At 50.6% G+C, this 26537-nt stretch overlaps 1 protein-coding gene across 8 annotated transcripts in view; it reads left to right on the top strand.

Annotated features, from left to right (window-relative positions):
• Positions 1-26537, top strand: part of Mark2 (microtubule affinity regulating kinase 2) — a 73620-nt gene that overhangs the window by 36184 nt on the left and 10899 nt on the right. For 4 of the 8 annotated variants that reach the window (XM_008834175.3, XM_008834180.3, XM_008834179.3 and 1 more), the window contains exons 2-7: positions 20225-20404; positions 20633-20686; positions 25213-25261; positions 25580-25645; positions 25733-25803; positions 26012-26068. In XM_008834175.3, coding sequence (XP_008832397.1) covers positions 20225-20404; positions 20633-20686; positions 25213-25261; positions 25580-25645; positions 25733-25803; positions 26012-26068 — 477 coding nt within the window. Of the gene's footprint in view, positions 1-5356; positions 5472-14891; positions 14936-16215; positions 16359-20224; positions 20405-20632; positions 20687-25212; positions 25262-25579; positions 25646-25732; positions 25804-26011; positions 26069-26537 lie in introns of those variants that run through there. The other 4 variants (XM_017798454.2, XM_029564076.1, XM_017798457.2 and 1 more) reach the window with 4 other exon arrangements.

The following is a 26537-nucleotide window of genomic DNA, read 5'->3' as shown; positions in this document are numbered from 1 at the left end:
TGGTCTTTTTGAGACAGGGTCTCCCTGTAGCCCCAGCTGTCCTTGAACTCACTACGTAGACCAGGCTGGCCTCGAACTCACAAAGGTCCGCCTGCCTCTGCCTCCCAAGTTCTGGGATCAAAGGGGTGCGCCACCACACCCAGCGTAATGTTTCCTTTGATGTTTCCAACCCTAGGCAGTTTTTCAATGTGTGAGCCTAGTGTCCAAAGCATGCTTGGCAATGCTCCTTTACGAAACCAGGGCTCTTAGGCAGAGTCCCTTGATGTTTACCAGGGTCCGAAAATGGGAGGACAGGCCTGGGAAGCTTGTGAGCCCAGGTAAAAAGAACGCTCATCCACTCTGGCCAGATCTTAAGAGTCTTTACAGGTGTGGAAACACAGGACCCAGGAGGGAGAAGGACTTGACTTGTTCAAGGTTATATAACTTGAACAGATTTGGGTCTAGAATAGACCTCCTTGAGAATTACCTGCTCACAGCAAGGACCTTTGGGGCCCTTGGTACTCTACCTGTTGCCCCCACTTCAGAGAAGGCCTGCAGGGACTACCTGCAGACCTCCTTTCAGGGAGTGAGCTGGGAAAGGACAAGCAGAAAGGCAACAGCCCCCACTCTACACACAGACCGCTTTGGATTCTTAGCAGCTGTGTCCAGGAGGTGCCAGAAGGCCCTAGGGAATGGATTTTAACAGTGGGCAGCAGCATTCCAGCCCTGTCCTATGTCAGAAGGGTCACATGGGTCAGAGTCAGGTTAAGGGCTGTTGGGTGAGAAGGAAACAGAAAGACCTGACCCTATGACTTTCCTTTGTGACTTAGGAAAGTGTTTCTGGAGAGCCATCTAGGCGCCACCCCTACCAGGGCATCAAGAACACAGAAGTAACCGAGTTCTGGTAATTTCCCTGGGGGCTGCTCTTAGCCTTGTGTAATGCTGAGGACAGCCACCAAGAGTTACAAAGGAGACCAGCCAGTGAGCAGCAGTAGTGTTATAGCCACATTGAAAACCCCTAGAGGGATGTACCGGGACCCACTGAAGTGAGCTAGCTAGAATCCTGGAGAGCTTCCTGTTGGATGTCTGTTCTTGGCTCACCAGGAAGAAGGGTGGGAGCTGGATGGAGGGAAAGTGTCCCAAGCTTTGGGAAGTGGCAGCAAAAACTTAGAGGTCTGAGAGAGCATTTTGCACTTGAAGGTAGGTGGCTGGGGCCCAGCTACCATCAGGGAAAGGGAGCCAGTCAGCTTACCATGCATGTTAGAAGCAGACTGGAAACCTGGGGGTATGGTTGGAAATCGGTCTTACATGTACATTACTTACTTACTCACATTACTCACATGATAGACCTGTACTCACATAGACTCACAGGATAGAGAAGGGGAGAGGACAGGGGAGAGAGACTGGATTTTGTGGTTCTTAGACTTTTTTTTATATGTTTATTGTGTGTATGCGTACTCCTGTCATGCAGTGGACGTCAGAGGACAGCTTGCAGAAGTTGGTTTTCTCCTACCATGTGAATGCTGAGGCTCGATCTCAGGTCATTAGGCTTGACAGCAAGCACCTTTATCCACCGAGCCATCTCACCAGCCTGGGACTGATAATTGTTTTAAAGGTGTGCTTTGAATATGAAGGCAAGCTTCCTGTTCCCAGTGCTGGGCACCTGGCTAGAGAATGCGGGCCTGGTGCGCCCTCTACTACCACAGGCCGTGCTGTAGAGGAAGGGCAGATCTTTGTGTCTGTGCAAGTGTGGGTGGAGAGTCTGGAGTTTTAGTCCCTGTGGGAGACTTGGCTGTACAGCAGGGTTACCTGGAGACACTGGAGCAGGTCAGGCCAGGGGTCAGGAGTGCTTTCCTTTTCCCAGGGTGAGTGACTCACTGAAGGTTCTGTGGGCTGCTGGAGAGCAGCCTGTGGAGGCTGACAGCAGTTGGTGAGAAGAGTAAGTGTCAACTTCCCATCCATCTTGCCCCTCCTGACAAACATTCTGTCACCAAACAGCACCTCTCTGGCAGCCTTGGGTTCTGTGCTGGGAAGGGAAGCACCCTCTGCTGCCTTCCCAGGCCCTCATCTGTCACTTCTGTTCTGCCCTTGGCCACAGACTGGATTGCACAACACGTAACAAGAGCCCCCCTCCTCTCCTGTCGTTCAGGCAGTAGCACAAGTGTTCATACCTGACAGGGTTACGAGATGACTGGCTTCACACTGCAATGTTGAAGCATGGGAGACTGGCTTAAGGTTAGACCTCCACTGTGTGCCTTGGAGGCTTCCAGGGGCAGCATTTCACTGCTTGCCCCTCTCTCTCCAGGGATGAGTTGTGAACCATGCAAGTCTGGCTTTTACTGTTTTCCTTTCTGTCTTTTCCCAGGGAGCATATACCTGCCCATCCTATTATGTTCTAGTTTGGCTAGGAGAACTATTCAAAGTTCTTGGCAGGAGCCCAGTCCACTTCTAACCCAGCTTGTTCCCCTCCCTGTACCAGCTTGGTTGATGTACATGTTGCCCAGAGTTCTTACACAGCTGGTTGACTCTGGAGTGGCCAGAAGTTGGAGCTCCTGCAGCTGGAACCCAGCTGCTTCTCTCCCTGGCCTTTGGGGTGGGGCCTGGAAATAGAGAATTTAATCTTTCTTTCCCGCTCTCCCCTGCCATACTGCCAGGCAAACTGGAGTGACCAGCTCTGAGTGGGGACTCAGTTTGCCCCAGTTGACTGCTCTCTATAGCAGCAGTGATCTGAAGGAAGGTTAACGGATGTCAACCTTCCAAGTAGTAACTTTAACAAACTTCTTAAAATAAATTTTATTTTGTATGTGTGTGCCACACTGTGCATGTGGAGGTCAGAGGACAACTTACAGTAATTGGTTCTGTCCTACCATGTGGGTCCCAGGAATTTGAACTTAGGTCATCAGACTTGGCAGTAAGCACCTTTACCCCCTAAGCTATGTTGCCAGCCCTACATTCAGTTTCTTTAGCCGTGGTGGGATGGGTGGAGGTGTACCTTCCCTGCCTCACAGGTCTGTGGAGGTTCACCTTTGCTGGAAAGAGGATGTGGTAGAGGGGACACAGGCTGCCAGCTGTTGCATCTGTTCTCTTTGGCTGGCTAGAAGAGGCCCCACCTTAGCCTTTTGCCAACTCTGCAGCCATTCAGGGAGCTTCTCTGGGATCTGGGAGCATCCTCCTGCTGACAGGAGTGAGTGGCAGTGGCAGAGGCTGGAGCTTGCTGAGTGGGAGGAGGAGGATGGTTTCAGAGCCAGAGGCCAGCTTCTGTAGCCCCTACTACCTGGAGCAAAGACTCTGGTGCCCAGTGTCTGCCGCCCTTCCCGTGGTAGTAGCTGGTGACTGTCAGGTTGTTCTGCTTGCTATAGAGCCAGATGACCCTGACTGCTCTCTGAACCCTGTTTGTCCTGAAGCAGGATCTAAGGGAAATTTTTCTTCTTTTTTTGGGGGGGGGGGTCTTTTTTGAGACAGGGTCTCCCTGTAGCCCCACCTGGCCTGGAACTCACTATGTATACAAGGCTGGCCTTAAACTCACTTGTGTCTGCCTCTGAGTGCTGGGATTAAAGGGGTGTGCCACCATGCCCAGCCACAATTTTCTTTTTCTTCATCTTTCTGACATTAGTTAGGGAAGAAGTGTGGCAGGAAGTTGTTTTGGTAGTTTGACTTCTACTTTAGAGTCTAGCTGTCTGGGAACTGAACGCCTTCTTTGAGTGTGTATTTAAAATGTCCCTTCTTTGGGCTTCAGTGTAGCTCAGTGGTAAAACTCTTGGCTGAGTTTGGTCCCCAGCACCCAACTTGTAGAGGAAACGACATCCTTTTGAAGCTCTCCGTACTTCTTGGTATTCATTCAGTTTGGGACTCTTTAGGAGCCCATGTTTCCATCTCCTAAGACCCCCACCCCACCCAAATAAATCCCAGACATTGACCTTTTGCATAAAGAGCACTAGGAAAATGAAGCGCCTCAAGGTCACTGGAGTGTAAGTGGCATTTGGCATTGGGAGCTGGTTTGGCATTTGGTGAGAGATTTCTGCTTTATATTTGAGCAAAAGATTTCTTGGCAGGAGGCCTCTGTGCTGTGCTCCCAATGCTTGTCCTGTGCCCAAGGTTTGCCCCCTCTCCTCCCCTCCCCTGACAGATTGTTTTAATCCTCTTGCCTATAAACAAGTGCAGCAGAACGTGTCGGCCCAGCTCACATGACCTTGGTTATCTCTTAATGGGGTAACCAACATCAGCATTAGATGCCAGTCACTTGACCTGGTAGATCTGTCTGGGTAGAGAGGGGAGTCACCAGGAGGAAGCCTGGGTCTGTCAAGGAAGGTACACGGGAGCGTGCGTGGTTCTGTAGTGAGGTCAGATGGGAAACGGCAGTGCCCATCGAGCAGGGCTTCAGTTCTGAGGAGGTGAGCTCCCTTTCCTCCTGCCTTTATTGTCCGAGAACTCCTGCTTCTGGCGTCGACTGTCCTGTTCTTCTCAGATCTTGTCTCCAGGGGCCTAGGACTTGCAGCTGTTTTGGGAACCTGCCCCTGAGAGAGATACCAGCTAGTTAATGGGTTATAACCCCCCACCACCACCAATCCCATCTTCTCAAACAGTGATTCTGTAATGTGGTGTGAAGAACAGGTGGCGATGGGCGCCCAACTGCCACAAAAGGCCCCAGGAAGGGACACCCCAGATCTGAAAGTGTAACTGAATGTTTACCATCTCCTACATACACACAGACACAGACACACAGACACACACATACACACACACACAGAGTGCTTTCCGTGTAGTTGAAGGGCAGCCTGAGCTTTAGCAAGTATCTGAGTGTATTTGCTCTGGCCGTGTGATAGTGTGTGCAGGCACACAAGTGCATGTATCTGAAACACCATCACATTTCCCGCTGTGACTGCTAATTTACAAAGCTTCCAAGCCCATGTATCCAGAAATTCCTGGCAAGACGGCTAACACTGCATCTGAAGCTCTGGTGTACTCTGGATTTTCTAGGGTGGGATGTGTTTGTTTAAAATGCTTTTTATCAGGGGAGCCTGGAGTGGCCTTTTATGGAAGGAATAAAACAGTTGGGCTGCGGGATCCTTTTCTGGCTCTGTGAGAAACCTAAGTCCATGTCTGAGCTGTGCAAGGAAATAGAACTTGGCCTTTGATGACAGAGCCTTCCTGGGTCTGCTTGAAAAGACTTATCTCTTCCTGGAGGTGCAGAGCACCTATGGTGGTCATTGGGAGATATCTGGGCTGTGTCTTTTGGCAAGTTACAGCGTAAGTGGAAAGCATAGCTACAGCAGTAGCAGCTGGTGTATCTTGAGCATTTAGTACACGCCGGGATTATTCTCAGAGTTGGGGTGCTGTTGGATATTAGGTAATTTCTGATTTTGCAACTTCTTTTCAGGAGCCCCTTTATTTCTGTGGGGCATGGCCCTTGTTAGGTGGCACGGAGTAGACAGAGGAGTGGGCTGGGTGTTGTGTTCTCCTGAGACCCAGCTGGAAGGTGATCCAGGTGTCAGGTAGGTTTTCTCTTTGGGTCTATGTTAAGCCAGCATGCTTATTGACCATTAGAATTTCCTTTTAGGATCTATGGGGGCTGGCACCCATATTCCTCTCTTAGCCCTTCTTTCTTCCCTGCGCTCTCAGTAAATTCAAAGGTTGATAGCTATAGATTTGGCTGCCTGCCTCCATCAAAATAACTAGCATTCTCTCATCTGCAGTCTGTGTAATAGTACATCTGGCAAGGTCCTGAAGTGGCCCCCTTCCTCCCCAGTACAGCTGTTAACTGGTGGTTCTAGCTCTTTGGTTTCTACCAATACATGAGCAAACCTGCACCAAAGAGTACTGCTCACAGGTTCCTGCCAGAGGTCAGCAAGCCCCGGGCTAAGGGCTGCCAGTAATTGGAACTGTGGTGTTTGGCTTCACCAACCCCCTCACCACCACTGCCAGGCCTAGAGCTACTAGTAAGCTGAGGGGCTGTATCTCAGTAGGACGCCTGGACTTTCCAGTTTTCACCTAACTGCAGACTCCCCTCCTGTTAGTGGGCAGGAGAGCTAAGATGCCTACTTGGGCCTTGGCCACTTAGTACCAGAGCCCAGCAGTGTTGCCCTCAGCCGAGGGTTGAACTGCTAATCAGGGGCAAGCCCAGAAAGGCAGATAGGCACATCCCCTGCTCTGGCTGTACCGAAGGGGAGGCACCTCCAAAGAGCATTGGCCCCAGATATATCAGGATACTGTTACAAGGCTCCCTTCTCTCTAGCTGGAAATAGTCCTCCCTGTTTGTCTTGGGATAGCCCTTCTTTCCTGGAAGGCAACACCCCTTCAGAATGGATCTGGGTTCTTCTCAGACTGTCTCTCCTACCCACCACAAGCTGTAGCCACTCTTAAGAGTTTTGAAGTGACTTGTTCAAGCCCTCTGTATCACATTGTCATCAGGACTGAGGGCTTGGGAATTCTAAATGTACTCCGCCCGTGATGCCCAGAGAGCAGAGGTGTGCTCCAAGGTCCCAAGCTGGAGTTCTGAATTCATTTCCTTGTCCTAGTCTATGGCTTAGCTTTCAAGCACAGTTCACAAATGCAATGTGGGTACCCATGGGCTGACCTGAAAGCACAGCCATCTGCCAATGGTAAGGTTTCTGTGGGAAAATAATAGTTCCTTCTCAGAAGGGAGCTCTTGGCAGTGCTAGGCAGGGACCCAGGGCCTGGCTCATGGTAGGGCCAGCATAGCACCACTGAGCTCCCCGCCCCCCATCTCCTAGAAGGGAACTTCTGGCAAGTGGGGGATTACTGGAGAACTAGGCTGCAGCTGATTTGCATGTGCATGTCCTAGTGCTCTCTTTAGTTGATAGACCCAGCACCAGCTAGCACACTAGTAAATTGTCCTGAATGCGGAACAATGCAGATGAAAAGAAGCACCTGTCTTCCTCACAGGACAGCTGCTGGAGGGTGCACTGGCCTAAGATGGCCCTGACACACAGGTGTGCCCAGGGCAGACCCCTTTTCATGGCTCAGGCCCTCTCCTCAGTGGGTTGGCCACCTGTGCAGGAGATGCGCCTATAGCACCTCTGACCAGTGTGAGCAGCCCAGGGGCCTTGGCCTCTGGAAAGAGCAACCTGTTGAATGTCAGGAGAGCAGCCACATCATGGAAAGCCTGGCCTGTGGCCTGGTGGAGACACTTGTGAGGCCAGGATTGACAGTGACAACCTTGCGTGGTTTCTGTAACTTTTTCCCCCTCTCAGGCTGACCTCTGGCCACAGTGACTTCTGGGGCAGCAAACAGTCTGGTGTTTTTCCTGACATTTCTTCCTCCTCCTTCAATTCCCTCTTTGAACTACAGGGACAGGAGGCAGGAGTCTTTCTTCTTGCAGGGGAAGGTGGCCGTGAAAAAGAGGCAGGATTCTTGGATATTTTTATTCATTGTAACGTGTGAATGTTTTGCCTGAATGTATGAATGTATGTAAGTACACCACATGTGTGCAGTGCCCATGAGGCTAGAAGAAGGAGTCAGATGTCCTGGAACTAGAGTTACAGATGGTTGTGAGCCCCTTGTGGGTGCTGGGAACTGAACCCGGGTCCTCTACAAGAGCAGCTAATGTTCTTAACTGCTAAATCATCTCTCCAGCCCTAAAGACACATGGTTTTGGTTGTTTTGGTTTGGTTTTTGGGACAGGGTCTTACTATGTAGCCCTGGCTGACCTGGAACTCTGTTATAGACCAGGCTGGTCTCCAACTCACAGAGATCCACCTGCGTCTGCCTCCCAAGTGCTGGGATCAAAGGTGTTCACCACCGCGCCCTGCAAGATTCTTGTTCAGCACCTTCCAGAAGTTGCTGGAGCTGGTTAAGACCCAGAAGCCTGCTTCCCAGCCTGGGGCTGGCCCTTTCCACCTCCAGGCATTGAACCACCATAAGGGTACCACATCAGGCGGGGCAGGAGCAAAGGAGGTGACGTCTACAGGGTGGAGAGGCTGTTGCATAAATGCTGAGGTGTTTTCTTGTGGTAGGTTTGTTTTTTGTTTTAAATTTCATGCTTCTTTGTTACTTTGTGTTGGCAAAGACTCAGGAGAAGTCGGAGATTCTGGGAGGAGATGGATGTGCTGCGTGAGTCATGGAGCTCCCCACTGCTGCTGTTTTTAGTTCCTGTGCCTCTATGTAGCAGGAGGCAGTTTAGGGAGGGGCAGGGTAGGAGTGCTCAGTGTGGCAGGACAGAGCAGGTGTGTAAGAGCGCATGGGGCACTCCAGCGGTGGACAGGACCTTGTAACCAGTACACCAGTTCAAGCAGGAAATACCACAGCAGAACTCTCAGTGTAGCAAACACGAAATGGCCCCAGTGATCCTTATACAAGTAGTTTTCACGTCCCTGGTTAGTAGCTTTTGGAATGGTTCAGATTGAATTGCATTTTTTCTCTAACACCTGTTTTCCTAGCCAAGTTAGGAGGGCTTGAATGTGGAGAGGAAAGGAGAAGAGCTTTCTTAGGTGGGAGGCTTGGAGCACCATTGGGTGAGAGGATCCCCCCCTGAGAAAACAGGGAACCAAGGAGCAGATGAGCTAATCCCTAGCTGTGTCTATATCGTGTGGTCTCCATTCCCCTCAGTAACTGACTGCATTCCATCCATTTTTGGGCAAGGTGATCATAGAGCTGACTTCGATGTTGTCTCTTGAGAACACTGGCCATCATGAAGACACCCCAGCTCTTCCCACCACTGTTTTTTGAGTCAGGGTCTCAAGTAGCCGAAGCTGCCCTTGAACTGGCTGTGTCGCCCTGGAGGCTGCTGGCTTTGAGCTCAGGATCCTCCTGCCTCCATCCACTTCCTGAGTGATGGGAATATAGGTGTGTGCCACTAACCCAGTTTATGGGCGACCAAGGACTGAACCCAGCGGCTTCATGCATGCTAGGCAAGCATTCTATCAACTGAGCTGCCTCCTAACTCCCCATACACATGCTAAAAAATTTTTATTTTTATTTATTTACTTATTTTTTGAGACAGGGTCTCCCTGTAGCTCCAGCTGTCCTGGAACTCACTATGTTCACCAGGCTGGCCTTGAACTCACAGAGACTGCCTCTGCCTCCCAAGTGCTGGGATTAAAGGCGTGTGCCACCACGCCTGGCCATCTCTCCACATTTTTAAAGCTTCACTGTGGCTGGGAGAGGTGGCGCATGCCTTTAGTCCCAGCACTCGGCAGAGGCAGGTGGATCTCTGTGACTTCAAGGCTAGCCTGGTCTACAGAGTGAGTCCCAGGCCTGCTGGGGCTACAGGGAGACCCTGTCTCAAAAAGGGCAAAAAAAAAAAAAAAGTTTCACTATGTAGCTCAGGCTGGCTTTGATCGTCCTATTTCAGCCTCCTCAGTGCTAGGATTACAGTCCTGTGCCACCACACCCTACTCAACACATTTTTTTGTTGTTGTTGCCTTTTTTTATTTGTGTGTGTGTGTGTGTGTGTGTGTGTGTGTGTAAAGAGGGAGGAGAGGGAGGGAAGGAGAAGAGAGATGTGAGTGTAGGTGTGTGCATATGACACACATGTGGAGGTCAGAGGACTCTCTTCTAACTTGTTGAGGCAGTCTTTAGTTTTTGCTGCACAGCATGTTCCAGGCTAACTGGCCTGAGCTTCCCTGGCGTTTTCCTGTCTCTGCCTCCCATCTCTCCGTAGGGATGCTGGAATTCTAGATGTGACCACCACCCCTAGTTCTTAGGAGTTCTGAGGGATCAAATGTGTGGGCTGTTAGTCTTGCACAATAAGTGCTTTTACTTGCTGAGCTCTCACTGGCCCCATCTTTTTGTTCTTGAGGCAAGGTAAGCTGTGTAACCTAGAATGGCCTGAAACCCCCTGTGTAGCCAAGCTAGCCTGGAACTCAGGTCAGTCTTACTGCCTAGGCCTCTGAATGCTAGAATTACAAGTGTGTGCCACCTCAATCAGTTTCCCAGCACTTTCCCTCTCCCTCCTCCCTCTTCCTCTCCTTCCTCCCTTTCCCTCCCTCCTCTCTTCCCTTCTCTTCTTCTCCCCCTTTCACTCTCCCTCTCCTTCTTTTTTGGTCTTTTTGAGACAGGGTCTCCCTGTAGCCCCAGCTGTCATAGAACTTACTATGTAGACCAGGCTGGCCTTGAACTCACAGAGACCCACCTGAGTGCTGGGATTAAAGGTGTGTGCCACCACCTCTCCTTTTTTTTTTTTTTTAAAGACAGGATCTCATATTGTTGAGGTTGGTTTTGAACTTGCTATGTAGTAGAAGATAACCTTGAACTTCTGATTCCCCTAACTCTATCACAGTACTAGTTATATAAAGGCAAAAAAAAAAAAATTGTATGCCACTGTGCCTGGCTTTATGGTGTTCTTGGGATGGAACCCAGGGCTCATACATACTAAGCAAGCATTCTACCAGCAGAGCTGTATCCCCAGCATACTTTCTTATTCACTGTGCACATTTATTTGTGCAGTGCTTTATTAAATGCTGCCCTAGGCATTGTTCTGGGCTGGGAGATAAACCAAAGTCCCTGTCTTTGACAGACACCAACTCACCAACTTCAAGGACCACAAATACCTTGAAAGGGAGGAAATGGTTCCTCTGGCAAGAAGTTTTAATCTCCCTTCCTCTTCTCGTGTTATCTCCTGGGGGGTCACAGGAGGGCAACTTTTGAGGATCTGAAACCTGTACCTGCTCTATTCTACAGATACCTTCACATGAGCCAGCTAGGCATGGGCACTGTTGGACATGCGGGCTTCTGAGGGTGAGCAAGACACCATCTCTTACCTTGTAGAGTTTGAGGGGACTTAGGTGTTAGGGACGCAAGAAGAAATGAATGGTACAAGTTGTGTGCTGCAAAAGTCCAGAGAAGGGAGTGGCTTTGACTGTGAAGGTGTCCAGATTTGGAATGAATAAGGGAGCAAGTGCTGTATGCTAAACGGGGTCGGTCCTTTGGTGTGCATGCATGCTTCTGGGTAGGCTTGCTCTATTCCCTCTGTGACAGCCAAGGCAGAGGAGTCAGGATCTCACTGCAGGTCTAAGCGACAACATCTCAGTACACAGCAGAGGACTGGAGTATGTAAGCCTGGAGTCCATAGAATATACGAGAAACCAACCACTGGGCAAAGAAAAGGAGGTGCACCTCGGAGGAAGCCCAGCACCTTGGCTGCACTGGTAGTATCCGCCCACTTCCCACAGTTCCCTGTACAGTGAGCCAAGCCCTTATGCTGCAGGCTGCCTTCTGCCTCACCCCCCACCCCCACCTCCATCCCCCAGCCTGGGCTGCTGGCAGGCTGGCTCTCCTGTGATATGGAGGAACTCACTCGTCTCCATGGTTACAGTAACCCACTGGTACGGGAGGAGCCGAATGAAGTGCAAGGCTGGCAGTGTGAGCTTCCCCCAGCCCTTGGCACCATGTGGTACTGGTATGTCGGCTGTTTCTTCAACTGTTTCTGGAAGGAAGGAGTTAAGGCACTAACAAAGAAGAGCCCAGACAGGACCTGGGGGGGGGCACCTTCATCCTTCCAGCTATACAGTGGGCAGCACTGTGGGTGCCCTCTCACTTGCACGCCTTCTGACAGAGTAGCTTCGTGTTAGGAAAGAGAGTCCTCTTTGCCTGACTGTGCAGCTGTGGCAGGAATTTGACTTTTCCTTGTTCTAGAAGGAATACCAGGGTAGTGAGAATCAGCTTAGTTATACTCGTATTCGTAGTCAAGTTCTTAGAGATTACAGATCTCAGGGCCGAGAGAAGCCTTTGAGTGGGAAACAGAAGTGAAGAGAGATTACTGAAAACATTAGCAGGGCGTTACTGAACGCTAGGCACTGTAGTAAGCAAGCATGGATGTTCTCTGATCCTGTGAAATGGGTACATCTGGCATCCTACCTTCGGTCCCAGTTTGGAATTGTCGCGTAAGCCTTGGTCTACTAAGTAGCAGAGGTGTGGGTTGTGTCCAGGGCTACCTGCTCCCAAGCCCTGCCTGCTCTCTTGCCTCACCTCAGACACAGTAGGCAGAGAGACTAGCTGCCTTCTCCACAGTTCACCTTTCTTGATTCTAGAAGACAGGTACCCAAGCTCAATGGACTTTGCAGGTGGCCCTGGCTACATAGGTTGATGTTTCACAAAGGCTTGCTGGAGCAACAGTAGCCGTGACAGAGACCAGTCAACAGTGAGCAGATTCAGGATGACGTGGAAGCTTGTGGAGCCCTGGGTGCTCAGTGGAATCCATTGTGCTTTGAGAGAAGTCCAGCATCTAGTGACTCTAAAGCCCAGAGACTGAGGCGCGCTGGTCATTGTGGCTCCCAGACATGAAAGGGGCAACCAGCTCTCATCTTGCCCCACGCTGTCTTCTCTTCTTGGGCAGGCTATGGTTGCTGCTGTGAGGCTTTGGGCTTGCAGGCACCTCTCATTTCTAGGCTGCACTGATGGTTCATCTGCACAGAGGACTACAGGACAGTGAGTGACCTTGGTGACTTAAGTTTAGGCTCTGCTGATGTCCGTAGTCTGGGAAGCGTCTACCCTGGCAGGAGAAAGGGAGGAAGCCTCCTTACTGCCTCAGGATGTTAGGGCAATGTGTAAATACCCCCAAGTAAAGCCATCTTAGGATTTGGGGGGGGCCTGCTTACTGGTAAGTACCGAACACAGCTTTCCAGTTCTCTCCTACCCAGAATGCTCCTGGTATATGGATTCTTGGCAGTTGAGAGTGACAGTTGCTTGGGATCAAAGGATGCCAGGAAGGCTACTGAATTCCACAGGGAGGATTAAAAACCTGGGGACTCCCCATAGCCCTATAATTTCAAGTCCTATGCCACCTTTCCCTCTTCTGTCTTTAAGGTCAGTGCTTGGTACTTCCTCAGTCTCCCACATAGGATTGAGGAAGCATTCTTCTGTCACATTGCAAAGCCTGGGTACTGGGAAAATGGAGCTGTTCGATACTGCTCTGACTTTTGAGTCTGCCAGTGAATAAAAGGGCGGGTGGTCTCAGACAGGGACAGGCCTAAGCTCAGGACCCTTGCCAGACCTCTCCCCTAAGATCAAGGCCCACTGGGGAGTGCTGAAGGAGGGGTGCTGCATGACAGCCTGGTCAGGTCCCTCCAGCAGCACTCACCCCTGACCTCAGTGGAACCTGTCCTTCCTGTTCCTGCCCCTTTCCTGAGCCTCTTTTCCAACTTGACTCCTGCTACCTGTGAAGAAAGAGCCTGAATTTACCTTCTTTGGAAGAAAATGAGAGCAAATTTCCATCTAGAAAAGTTGAGGCCAGACTAGGAAAGGAGACTGACTGGAACAGCAGGTACTGATGTGGTAGACAGGGCAAATGCCCTTGGGCACCATCCAGCCCCAGATCTGCAATGAGAGGCTGGGGGGGGGGGCTACGTATATATGCCTTGAACCTGTGAGTATCAGTTTGTTTCTTTATTGAAAAATATTTTATTTTTTTTTTATGTGTATGAGTATATTGCCTGCATTTATATAAGTGCGCTTATGTCGTGTAATGCCCAGGAAGATCAGAAGAAGGCTTCAGATCCCTTGGAATTTGTTGTTAGCTGACATGTAGGTGCTGGGAACTGAACCCAGGTCCTCTGCAAGAGTAGGCAGTAGAAGGGCTGAGCCATCTCTCCAGCCCCTGAGTATCAGATTCTTGATAGAAAAGAAGGTGCTGCTAACCCCATAGGTTATATAGAGAAAGCGAATTATAAAGACTCCAAGGTGGGATCTACTGGGCAGGGCTCATATATATGGCAGGTATTTTGGGAACACCCCTGAGTGACATGATCACTCACAGGTATGTGCTTTGGTGCTAGAAGGGCACAGAAGTCATGGACTTTCCCTGAGGTGTTGCTGGCCCACCAACAGGTAGTGTTTACAGAAGTGACTAATGGGAAAGATCCTAGCTAGACTGCCAGAGAGCAGGAAAAAGGTCTGCTGAGCACCAGAGAGGCTGCAGGCATGGTACAGTGACAGGTCACTGTGCTGCAAAAGTTAGGGGACTGGCCGCACATTTCCCACATGTCCAGATCATGGGGACCTTGGGGATTAGGGGATGAGACTTGGAGGTGAGTGGGAACCTAAGGAAGGTCTGCAGAAGCAAGGCTAGAAAGACACATGGATTGTTCCCATTCTCCAGGCAGAAGCTAGGAAAAAGCCTCTTGTTTTCTAACATAAGGGCTCCTCCCTGGGGCCTTACACAGTCCCCAGGCCCCCTGAAATTGTGCACAAATGTTTGGTGTCTTAGTGGGGCCTGCAGTGTTCTAAGGTCAAGTGCTACATTTTAGAAAGCAGGAGGTGTGATGCCTCTGTGGGCTGGCTGGCTGCTGCTTTGCACCCACCCTGCTTCTGTCCTGAGGGAGGTTGCTGGCCTTCTGCAGGGCTGCCACATCTGAGTCACTCAGTCTGCACCATGTTTGAGGCCTTGTTAAAATGTTCTGCCCCTACCCAGGTCCCACCAGCAGCAGGTGAGATAAGGGCTTTATGACAGTGCTGACTGGAGTGAGTCTCCTCTTCACCCTCTCCAGCTGTTACCCAGCAGAGCACCTTGGGGCGGGTGGGGCAGCCCACTTCCGGGACTGAGGGAGGGGGAGGGGAGAAGGAAGTTGATCTAAACCCGCCTCTTTCTTCGGCTCCTTTCCTGCCTGTCCCCTCTTGGCCCTCTCCTCCCACCTTACTCCTGGTGTACCATCCAGTGCTGGACGCTCTTCCTGACCACCTGGCCTTGGCCCTCCAGAAGCCATGGGCTTTGTCCCCATTGCTCTCCTTGCCAAACCCAGTCTCTCTGTCTCTCTCTGCTAGTGGTGGTTTCGGTTGCGACACAGTCCAGGTTCCCAGGCAGGAACCTCTCGGCCTGGCTTCTTCGCTGCTTTTCACTGAGGAGGTGGTGGAAGGTGTCGCCTGGTGGAGTAAGGGTGGCTGGCTGAGCCGGCAGCCCCCGCCCTGGGCCTGGCTCTTCCCGGCCTCTGTACTTTGCCCTCGTTGCCTGACAGGTTCTGCTGAATGGAAGTTGCTCGTAGTCCTTGTCCCGTTCTTCGGCTGGGTATGTTTCCCCTTTTTGCCCCTGGGGCTGTCCTCTCCTTTCCTCCCTCCCACTTCAATGAGAGAATCCTTCTGAAGTTGCTCAGTGGTGGAGTTGGGCACTAGCACTGGCTAGTCAAATTCCTCAGAAGGGTCCAGATGTCACAGAGGCATTGGCTAGGAAAGGAGGAAAGGAGAAGGGCACATACCAAGAGGCTTCTCCCTCAGCTCTAGTCTGCCTCAGCAGCCTGAGGCCAAGGTGACGGCCGCAGAAGAAGGGGTACCACCCTGGAAGCCCAGCTGGGACCTGGGGCGGCTGCCCAGGAACACCTTTCTTCACTCCACCCGCCTTGGGTTTACTTTGCCTTTGGCCAAAGAGTACCTGCCCAGCACCCCTCCCAGCCTGGCCCCTTCCCAACTGGGGGAAACCTCAGGATACTTGAGGCCAACCCTCCACACTGAGCCCCAGACCATGGCTTCTTGGGAACAGTTGGTAGGAGCCTCCAGCATTAGGGAAGGGGACATTGCCTGCCTGAGTCAGCCTGGGCTTCTGGGGTGGAGGCTGTCTTCCGGGTGAGCCTGGCAACTTGCCTAGGCCAGGTTCTGAAGGGCCTGGCAGATCCAGTGGCTGTAAGACTCTGCCTTTGGCTCTCTTTGCTCTGCCTCCTGTCGAACACTGGCCACACAATTGTTTTGACTTTTCTTCTAAGTCGGGGCAGCTTCGAAACTTGCTTGGTCTGCCATTTGGTTCTGGTTGCAGGATGGCCTCTTAGGCAGCAGCCTCTGAAGGCTGCTTGAGAGCCGTGGAGCTATTTTCACCAAGGTGTCTGTGGGCTTGCCTAGAGTATGGTATGGGTCCATTTTCACCAAGGTGTCTGTGGGCTTGCCTAGAGTATGGTATGGGTCCAAGCTCTGGACTTGTCTGATGTTGTGAATCCTTCTGTGAACAGGGAGACTGGGGATGGGGAATGGACAGTGCTTAGCCAGATCCCATTTCTTTGGAACAGAAGGACAGCTAGGTCTCAGCCCTACCACCCTCTTGGTAAGATCTGGGGCCAGAATGAATGGTCCTGTCTGACCCTTAGAAGGGGAGCTCTATATAATAGTCACCCCATGGTCTCACCTCTAAGCAGCAGCAGCAGGGGGTGGGGTGGGGGGTGGAATTTACCTCATCTGAACCTTGGCCCAAGAAGTGCTATCTGGGGAATGGCCTAAGAGTTTGGTGGCTCAGACATGAAAAAGAGTTCGGTGACTGGAACAGGAGCTCAAAGAACAGACACCAAGACTGGCTTATCTCCATAGATCCTGAACAAATGGAGTCTCTCCCTCGCTGTTCTGGGAACTCAGCTAGTAACCAGTCCTTCATAGCCATCCTGCATCGTCGTCTTGACCTACAGTAGCTGTGATAGGCCAGCGACAGCCAAGGAAGGATTGCAATTTACCAGGTCTGGAGGGCAGCAGGGGCTTGGAATAGATAGTTGTCCCTTTGAGAAGACCCCGTGGCATCTCTGTCAGTCTGAAGTTGTAGTAGGCTCATCTTAGGTGAACAGGTTTGTGACAGGAAGATTTGACAAGATAGTTGCTTCTTCTTGTTGTTTCAGACACAGGATCTCACTATGTAGCCTGGGCTGGCCTTAAACTTCCTATGTAGCCCATGCTAGCCAATGGTTGCTCTTTATTGAATATTAGATAAAACAGTTCTCTTATCTGTCCGTGTCCGTGAGAGGTAGGGAATGTTTTACGGTTTGTTCGGGTTTTTTTTTGGTCTTTTTGAAGCAGGGTCTCCCTGTAGCCCCAGCTGTCCTGGAACTCACTATATAGACCAGACTGGCCTTGAACTCACAGAGATCCGCCTGCCTCTGCCTCCCAAGTGCTGGGACCACAGGCGTGCGCCACCATGCCCGGGAGAAGTAGGGAATGTTTTATTGTCACTTCACAGATATGGAAAGTAAAGCTAGTAGGTGAGGAGGAGTCAGGACTTGAATTATATTCTTTGGGCCAGGAAACCCCCTCCGCACAAACCCCACAAAGGTCATCTTGGAGTGGTTCCCCCCCTCCACCGCCCGGTGATGTCACCTCCCTCTTCAGAAAGATGTTGATAGCAATAAAATGAACCTGAACTCAGGGGCAGTTAGGATCTGAACTCTGGCAGTTTGTTTCTGGTATCTACAGGGCTAACCCTAACAAATAAGGAAGAAGGCACACAGCAGGCATGCCACCCTTGAGTGCACTGCTTACAGTCCTGCTTATAGCCCAACCTGAGGGAATGCTGCCTGGGCCACACAGACAACCCAAAGCCAGAAACAAGAAGGAGCTGGCTGGGCAGAGTTCAGACTGGCCCAGAATCCTAGCTTGCACTTCACAGCAGCAAAGGGCTCCCCACATCGACACTACATCTGCTTGGAATGCGATTCTAGACTTTGAGGCAAAAGGAATGTGACAAGAAACTTACATTAAAAGTCACCAAGAGGGCTGGAGAGATGGCTCAGTGGTTAAGAATACTGGCTTTTCTTACAGAAGACCTGGGTTCAAATCCCAGGACCCACATGGCAGCTAACTCCGTAACTCCAGTCCCAGGGGATCCGACAGCCTCTTCTGTCCTCCACGGGCACTGCACGAAACGGGTGTAACTTACCTGCATGCAGGTAATACACACATACACATAAAATAAAATACAAATACAAATAATAAATAAAAGTCACCAAGAAAGGGGCGAAGGTCGAGTAGTAGAACACTTGTTTGGCACGGTGAGACCTCAGGTGCAATCCCCTACACCGCAAACAACACAAAGTCGTCAAGGCAACTTTACTTTCCTAACTGGCAGCTGAGGCAGGAGGAAGGATCACAGTTGTTGGTTCCCTGAAGATAGGGAGAGCACAGCAAGTCTGGCAGCTTGTCAGAGAGGATGGGGCTGAGAAGCCAGGTCTTCAAGACCTAGGGAAGGGTTCAGGGTATCCTTCAGGAAACTGGCCCATCAGGCATAGTTGGAGATAGAGCTGCCTTTCTCTCCAGAGGATATGAGCCCTAGAGTTCCTTAAGAAAAGAGAGAAGTGGGCATCTGAGAATCTTCTTGTCCAACTGGTGCTGTGGAGAACTGGTAAGTGAACAGCAGTGAGCCATGGGGACACGGAATGGTGAGATGAAGTCGGCCATGTGCATGGGATCTTTTCTCTTCTGAAGGACTTTTGGAATCTGAGTTAAACAGCTCAAGAAAACCAGCACCAAACTACTGCACAAACACCGCAGAGAAGAGGGTATCTGTGGAGCCAGCGTACTTCTGCCAAGGGACCCTGGACAGTTCCCTGGGCTGAAGGAAGTCATGCTTTTAACACTGTAGTTTTTAAAGGCTTAAAACTACAGAGGGGCCCTGAGAGGGAGAAACTTGACTCACATACCTTAGGTCACCCTGCTACCCCCAGACTGTCTACTTGCTTTTGGGCAGCCCTGCCCATTCAGGGATCAGACTGTGGCACCACCTTTCCAGAGTGCCAGGATATTCTCTGAGAGTTGAATCAGTGCTCAATGTGGAGTTAGTCCGAACTCTTGGCAGTTACATTGGAATATAATTCACCTACCATGTAGCCTACCATTGCAAGTCCAGCCGAGTGCCTTTATTAAACTTAAGAGTTTGTGTCATTTGATTTCAAGCATTTTCATTAATCCCCAAAGAAACCCTATAGCCCTTACTTGCCACCCCCTCCAGCCCTGGATAACCACAAGTCTATGTTCCATCCCCCTGGATTTGTGTATTCTGGACATTGATTAAAACGGAGTCATATGGCCCTTTGTGACCTGCTTCCTTTACTTAGTCCCTTCAGAGTTCTTTGGTGTTGTAGTATGTCTCAGTACCTTATTCTATTTTATGTGTATGCGTGTATTGCCTGGATGTAGGTAAGTGCACCCATATTGTGCAATGCCTGTGGAGGACAGAAGAGGCCTTTGGATCCCCTGAGACTGGAGTTACGGACAGTAGTTAGCTGCCATGTGGGTCCTGGGATTCAAACCCAGGTCTTCTGCAAGAACAGTCAGTATTCTTAACTGCTGAGCCATCTCTTCAGCCCCATTACCTCATTCTTTTTATGGCCAACTAATATTCCATTGCGTGATGCCACATTTGCTTGCTGATTGGTAGACATTTGAGTTGTTTCCCTCTGGCTATCATGGATTATGCTTCTGTGAACACTAGGGCTTTGTGTGTACGTATGTTCCTCTTGGGCATATACATAGGAATGGAATTACTGGGTCTCTTAATCTTTGAGAAATTATGAGTCTTCTTGCATATTTTTGTCAGAACCACGCCCTTTGGTGGTCTGTTCACTGTTCATGCACACTGTGCAGAGCTGGATGCTCCTGCTGCTTCCTGGCACCTTGTTTGCACTATGGAGTATCAGAAGAGCGCAGAGCAGGGCAGGCTGCTGTGCTGCTCAGACCCAGCCACTCAGTTCATTCCTTGGACAGCGATTTCGCTGAGTATTAACCATAGTTCTGTTAATACTGGCATGTGCCGGGCATGGTGGTGCACACCTTTAGTCCCAGCACTCAGGAGGCAGAGGCAGGTGGATCTCTGTGATTCAAGGCCAGCCTGGTCTACATAGCGAGTTCCAGGACAGTTGGGGCTATAGGGAGACCCTGTCTCAAAAAAGACCAAAAAAAAAAAACAAAACAAAAGAAAATACAATGAATGAAGGTTCCCCACCAGTCCTTGTGGGCTTCCGGTCTCACTAAGAGCGACAAACAGTAAAGAATGGATAGAAACTGAGTATGGTAGCACAAGCCTTTAGTCCCAGGACTCAGGAGGCAGAGGCAGGTGGATCTCTGTGAGTTCAAGGTCAGCCTGGTCTACATAGTGAGTTCCAGGACAGCTGGGGCTACAGGGAAACCCTGTCTCAAAAAGCCGAAAGAAAAAAAAAGAGTGACTAGTAGAGGGTAATATTAAGGGCTGGGCAGCGAGGCGGACTTTGATGCTGTCTCCGACCAAAAGGAAGGATTCTCATCTCACCATGTGAATAGGACCGAGGGAGACAAGGTCTCCCAGCTATAGTAGGAGCAGAGAAGCTGATAGATTACTAATGGGGATGAGTGGCAATGGCACTGGTGAAGTACAGTCCTGGTCCTGAGCTCTGGCACCCACAGGCTCTTAGCCCTGGACCTTCACCAGCTGTCCTCCCCTGCTCTTTCCTCCTGCCTCATGATTCTTTGCATGCCGACCAGCCCTGCACCCAGCTGCTTAAGAGTTTTTGCAGAGCTGAGGGTAGAGGCAGAGAAAACTGGGAGGGGCAGATGTAAAGGCGTGTTTGTTTCCATCCTGCAGCCCACCTTGGGACACCTTGATTCCAAGCCCAGCAGTAAGTCCAACATGCTGCGGGGCCGCAACTCAGCCACCTCTGCTGACGAGCAGCCCCATATTGGCAACTACCGGCTCCTTAAGACCATTGGCAAGGGTAACTTCGCCAAGGTGAAGTTGGCCCGGCACATCCTGACGGGGAAAGAGGTGAGCGCTGGGGTTGGGGCTGTGGCAGCTCCTCCCACCCTGTGACACGCCAGCAGACAGTGGTGAGACTGTTTCTGTAGCTAGCCTCTTCTTTATCAGCAGAACTGAGATCTGATGTGTGTGCTCAGAGCCAAGGGATGCAAAGGAGCACAAAGTGCAGTGGAGAGGTAGTCAGCCCTGGGGTAGCCGGCCAAAGAACTGATCCTGGGTGTTTTGTCTCATGTTCAGGTCGCTGTGAAGATCATTGACAAGACACAGCTGAACTCCTCCAGCCTTCAGAAAGTAAGTGCCCCAGACCTCCATCTCTTTCTAGGTTTCCTTCTGGTCAGTGATCTGCTGGCCCCACAGGACCCAGTCAGTGGGCCTCCTGCTCCTCTGAAGTCTCTGCCCTTCCCAGCCACTTTCCTACCTGTCTGACCTACTTCCTACATTGTGTTATCACCTGGCCTATGACCAGCTCTGTGCAGAAACACATGTTTGTAGCATTACTAGAAATACACACACCAAGGTACATGCAGTCCAGGGGAATGGCTCTAGAAGTACCGGGTGAGGAGGCAGGAACCTGCTCCTGGGTCCTTTGCCAGCTTCCATTTCAGAGAGTAAATATGGAAGACAGGAGGTACTTTTGTTTTGTTTTTTGTTTGATTTGGTCTTTTTGAGACAGGGTCTCCTTGTAGCCCCAGTTGGCCTGGAATTCTCTATGTAAACCAGGCTGGCCTCCGATCTCATAGAGATCCTCCTGCCTTTGCCTTCCAAGTGCTGGGATCAAAGGCGTACGCCACCATGCCTGGCTAGAAGACAGAAGTTTTTAGAAGGTAGATTCAAGTTCTGAGCCCCTGACAAAGCGCACAAGTTAAAGGTACTCCCAGTTTTCTCCCTCATTTTAGGTGTTCTTGCTGGACACTCTGTGAGCATGAGTTGTTGCCAGTTGAGGTTGAACTATTCTTTGTTAACTGGAATCTACCTTAGGTTGTAGGAGAACCCCCAAGCAGGGAGACAAACTCTGTGCCAAAGAAACTATAAAAGTCCGATATGAGCCGGGCGTGGTGGTGCACGCCTTTACCCACCACTTGGGAGGCAGAGGCAGGTGGATTTCTGTGAGTTCATGGCCAGCCTGATCTACATAGTGAGTCCAGGCCAGCTGGGGCTACAGGGAGACCCTGTCTCAAAAAGGGGAAAAAAAAAAAAGACAAAAGTCCAGCATGGCTGGGCATGGTGGCACACGCCTTTAATTCCAGCACTTGGGAGGCAGAGACAGGCCTCTGTGAGTTTGAGGCCAGCCTGGTCTACATAATGAATTCTAGGCCAGCTGCAGCTACAGGGAGACCCTGTCTCAAAAAGACAGAAAATAAAAAGTCCAGTATGAGTGAGGAAACGTAAAGGAGGCCTTGAGGTGTGGAAGGTGGCGTCGTGCAGCGACTGGCAGTAGAACTGGAAGCACCGTGCCCTCACCACCCTGTACTAAGGTAGCTCGGAAAGGAACCTCCAGACTGGCAGCACAAAGCTGCCCCACCCAGGTCAGCACCCAGGTCAACCAAGCTTCCCTGGCCCTCCTACCAGCTGACCCAGGCTCACAGAGCCAAGACCCAGTTCTTTTCATGCTGTGGCCAAGAGAGTTTTCTTTTCATGAGCACATCACGGTAACTGAACTGAAGGGACATGGCCGTGTGTAAACAGGCAGTTAGAATAATGTCGGGAAAATTGGGGTGGGGGCTGGAAATTGTTACACAGGGAGTTGCTTTCAGAATGAGAGTAGATAGAGTGATCTCCCCTGACATGCTAACAGCTGACATACTAACAGCTAACATGCTAACAAACAGTTCCCAAATTGTATTATCCCTAGGGTCCTCTCAGGAGCATTGGGTTTAATGGGAGTGTTGTCATCATCAGGCCTCCTGCTTGGAGGAAGAGAGGGAGGGCTGCCCCTGATCCACTAGCACCAGCCCCGCACAGGTGAAGCCAACGTGAGGTGCGCCACTGGTTCTCGGACCGTTCTAGCCAGCCACCGTTCCTTGCCAGTGACAACCAAGCCATCCTCTTCCCTCCCTCTTTCTTCCTCCCTACCTGTTCTTGAGTGGAAAGTGCCTATACCAGACAAAGAAGAGGTTTTTCTTTGTTGGTTGGTTTCCTTTGGTTTCATTGTTTTGTTTGGGAGTGTTTTTGTTTTTTGTTTGTTTGCTTGGTTTGATTTGGGTCTTTTTGAGGCATGGTCTAATGTGCTCAGGCTGACCTTGAAGTCATTATGTACCTGAGGATAGCCTTGAATGCCTGCTTTCCTGCCTCGACCCTCATGCTAAAATACAGCCACTTAAAAAGTTTAGCCGGGCGTAGTAGCGCACGCTTTTAATCCCAGCACTCGGGAGGCAGAGGCAGGTGGATCTCTGTGAGTTCAAGGCCAGGCTGGTCTACATAGTGAGTTCCAGGACAGCTGGGGCCACAGAGAGACCCTGTCTCAAAAAGACAAAAAAAAATTATTAATTTTTTTGTTGTTGTTTTTGAGACAGGGGCTCCCAGCAACAGAGATCTGCCTGCCACCTTCTCCCAAGTGCTGGGATTAAAGGTGTGTGCCACTGGAGAGCTGGCACAGCCATTAAAGGCTCAGGCTCACAACCAAAAAGACAAAATTTATTAATTTTTATGTGTAATTTTTATGCATTTTTAAGTCTTTTGCCTGCATGTCAAGTGTACTCATGCATGCAGTGCCCACAGAGGCCAGAAGAGGGTGTCAGATCCCCTGGGACTTGAGTTCCAGACAGTTGTTAGCTGCCATATTGGTGTTGGGAACCAAACCCTGGTCCTCTGCAGGAACAGCAAGTGCTCTTAACCATTGGCCCATCTCTCCAGCCCCAAACAGCCTTTTTAAAGACATTAAAAATGTCTTTTTTAAGACAGGGTTTCCCTGTAGCTCCAGTTGGCCTGGAACTCACTATGAAGACCAGACTGGCCTCGAAACTCACAGAGATCTGCCTGCCTCTGCTTCCCAAGTGCTGGAATTAAAGGCAGTGCCACCACACCCGGCTCAAATATAGCCATTTTTAAAGCCTTTTAACATACTTTGTTAAGGCTGATCTCATTCTGACCAATCATTCTGTTTACATATATGCTCTTAGCAATGCTTTTTTTTTTTTTTTTCTCGTCTTTTTGAGACAGGGTCTCCCTGTAGCCCCAGCTGTCCTGGAACTCACTATGTAGACCAGGCTGGCCTTGAACTTACAGAGATCCACCTGCCTCTGCCTCCCGTGTGCTTGGACTACAGGTATGCGCCACCACACCCTTTTTTTTTAAAAAATATTTTATTATTTTTATTTTATGTGTATGAGTGTATTGCCTGCATGTAAGATGTGAGTGGACCCATGTCATGCAGTGCCATGGAGGTCAGAAGAGGACTTTGGATTCCCCTGGAACTGAAGTTAAGGGCAGTTTGTAGCCACCATGTGGGTACTGGGAATCAAACCCGGGCCCTCTGCAAGAGCAGTCAGTGCTCTTAACCTTTGAGCCATCTCTCCAGCCCTTAGCAATGCTTCTTATAGTTTGAGCATTTGAAGACGTTGGCTCTTCAGGGTTCTAGGCAAACCCAGAAAACTCTAGGCTTTCCTGGGATACTGCCCCTCTAGACCAAATGGATGTGCTTGAGGTGTCCATCGGTGCTGGGTATCAGCGCAGCTCTGCTCCCCATGGCTGCCCCTCTTGGTTGCCAGGAGCTTTTTCTTTTTCACGGGTGAAGGAAGGGAGCAAGGAAAGTCTGGGCCCTGACAAAGTAAGGGTCAGAATCAGGTTCCTGAAGATTGAAAACAGCTGCTGCTCTTCCAGTCCACTCCATGACAGCTCTGAACACAATTCAGTGGAGAAAACCATAGTCACTGTCTTCTAAACTACTTTCTAGATCAGGGCTCCAGACAACCCCCTCCAAAACCAAACACATACAAAGAAACTAGTTCTGTTCTTTATACAAGAGGTAAGGCCTGGCAGTTGGAAACCCTACCTCCTGTTCTGTGGCCCCCACACGGGGAAGGAGTTCATTTCTGTCATCTTTCTTTATGGAAATGTATGGTTTGGAGCCCCTGATTTTGTTTCACAAAGAGAGCGTGAGTGTGTGGAGGTGGATTTGATTAAAATTGGCATCAGCTATATATAGGAGTGGCTTCTTCTGTCACCACTTCAGAGGCCCGGGAGAGAAGAGCCTATCCTCCGGGCAGCCTCTGCCATCCTGCAGTCAGAAGACATGAGTGCCCTTTGGAGCACCAGCCCCGTCACCAAGCCAGTGGTGGGTTTGGTCTGAGCTGGCCAAGGAGCTCATTGCTAAACACTGGCAGACCCAGGCTGACTCTCCCCTGCAGAGGCACCTGACTGCTGTTTGGGGCTGGATTTGGGTGGGTGTGGAAGAGGGCACCACCAGCTGTCCAAAGCTGAGGCAGCCTAGATAGCAAGCTAGCAATCCAGCTCTGCTCCAGCCTCCCTCTGCTCTTCTCTCCTTTCCTACATGGGTTCATGTTTGGGTTGGGTTTCTTTGGGGTGGAGGGAGTGTCTGGTTTTCGTTTTGGTTTTTTGTTTAAAAATAAAAACAACCAATGCCAGGCACCGTGGCACAAGCCTTTAATCCCAGCACTCGGGAGGCAGAGGCAGGCAGATCTCTGTGAGTTCAAGGCCAGCCTGGTCTCCATAGTGAGTTCCAGGACAGCTGGGGCTACAGTCTCAAAAAGACCAAAAAAAAACCAACCAAAAACCCCTGGCAGAGACAGGGCTTTGGAGGGACCTAAAGTGAGTCCATTAAGCAGACACGACACAGCCTCTTGTGTTTTCTCTTCCAGCTATTCCGAGAAGTAAGAATAATGAAGGTTTTGAATCATCCCAACATAGGTGAGAAACAGTTGTCACCCTTTTCTTTCTCCCCTCAGCAAGGGTCCCCTGGCCTCCGCGTCCTTCTCCACAGCACATTGCCTTATGGATTCTGTCCTGGAGGGTGTCAAAGACTCTGCCTCCTCCAACTCAAAGCCATTCAAAGTCCAGCTGTACTCTGGCCCCTGGGCTGCTCTAAGTAGTTTAAGAGGAGATTTCTCTGGGGCGGTGACAGCATAAGAGTAGACCTTCTGGTCCTTCACACGCTTCTGGGCACACTGGGTTTGGTGTGTGGCCTTTGTTTCCATCCAAGTCCCAGCTCAGCCTTTTCTTTTGCAGTTAAGTTATTTGAAGTGATCGAGACTGAGAAGACACTCTACCTTGTCATGGAGTACGCCAGTGGCGGTAGGTCTGGAGCCGATTCTTGCCACTGTACCCCATGTCTCTCTCCCAGCCCATGCAGTGCAGCTCACTGCACTCCATCTCTTGTAGGAGAGGTATTTGATTACCTGGTGGCCCACGGGAGGATGAAAGAGAAAGAAGCTCGAGCCAAATTCCGCCAGGTGGGTCTGCCTCCTTCCCTGAGGTATGGGCCTGCTGCTCCCCTTTGGGGCCTGACACAGAAGAGCTGCCTGAGCGAGTGGCTGCAGGGAGGGTACTTTGGGCCCTGCTCATCTGCATGGCAACTTCAAAGTAGGTTGTTAGTGACAACTCTGCCGCCCTGTGGCCCATGCTCATTCTGCCAAGCTAACCCTTCTTCCTTCCTTTCAGATAGTGTCTGCTGTGCAGTACTGTCACCAGAAGTTTATTGTTCATAGAGATCTAAAGGTGAGGGGTGTTCTTACCTCCTGTGGGTGCTTCCCTTCTGCAGGCACTTGAGTGTTTAGGAAACTCCTGCCACTGTTTTTCTCAAGATGACCTGGAAGCCAATAGGAATGCTCTGGTAGAGGCTTTGTACCCAGACTGAGGCTCCCATGGTAGCAACAGACCGCACGAAGGTTTCTTGTTCTTCCCAGCTCACAGATCTAGGAAAGAGTGTGAGAGTGCCACTGCCACTTCAGCCGCTTTGTGTACACATACACACACACACACACACACACACACACACACACACACATACACACACACACACACAAGCCTTCTGTTAGCAAGATGCTCACATAGAGCTACCCCTGAGTCTCCTGGTTGCTTAAAGTATTTGCAGCCATGAGCAGGAAATGTGGGTGAGCCTGACCCTGAAGCTTTGTGCAGTCCCAGGGTTCCTGGCTGCCTGTGGAGGGTAGCCTTCATGCCTTCC

This window comes from Nannospalax galili, unplaced genomic scaffold, assembly GCF_000622305.1.
Source record: "Nannospalax galili isolate Female #2095 unplaced genomic scaffold, S.galili_v1.0 scaffold1677, whole genome shotgun sequence".
Lineage (NCBI taxonomy): Eukaryota > Metazoa > Chordata > Mammalia > Rodentia > Spalacidae > Nannospalax > Nannospalax galili.
The sequence above is the reverse complement of the archived record's forward strand: the minus strand, read 5'-3'. Positions and strand labels throughout refer to the sequence as shown.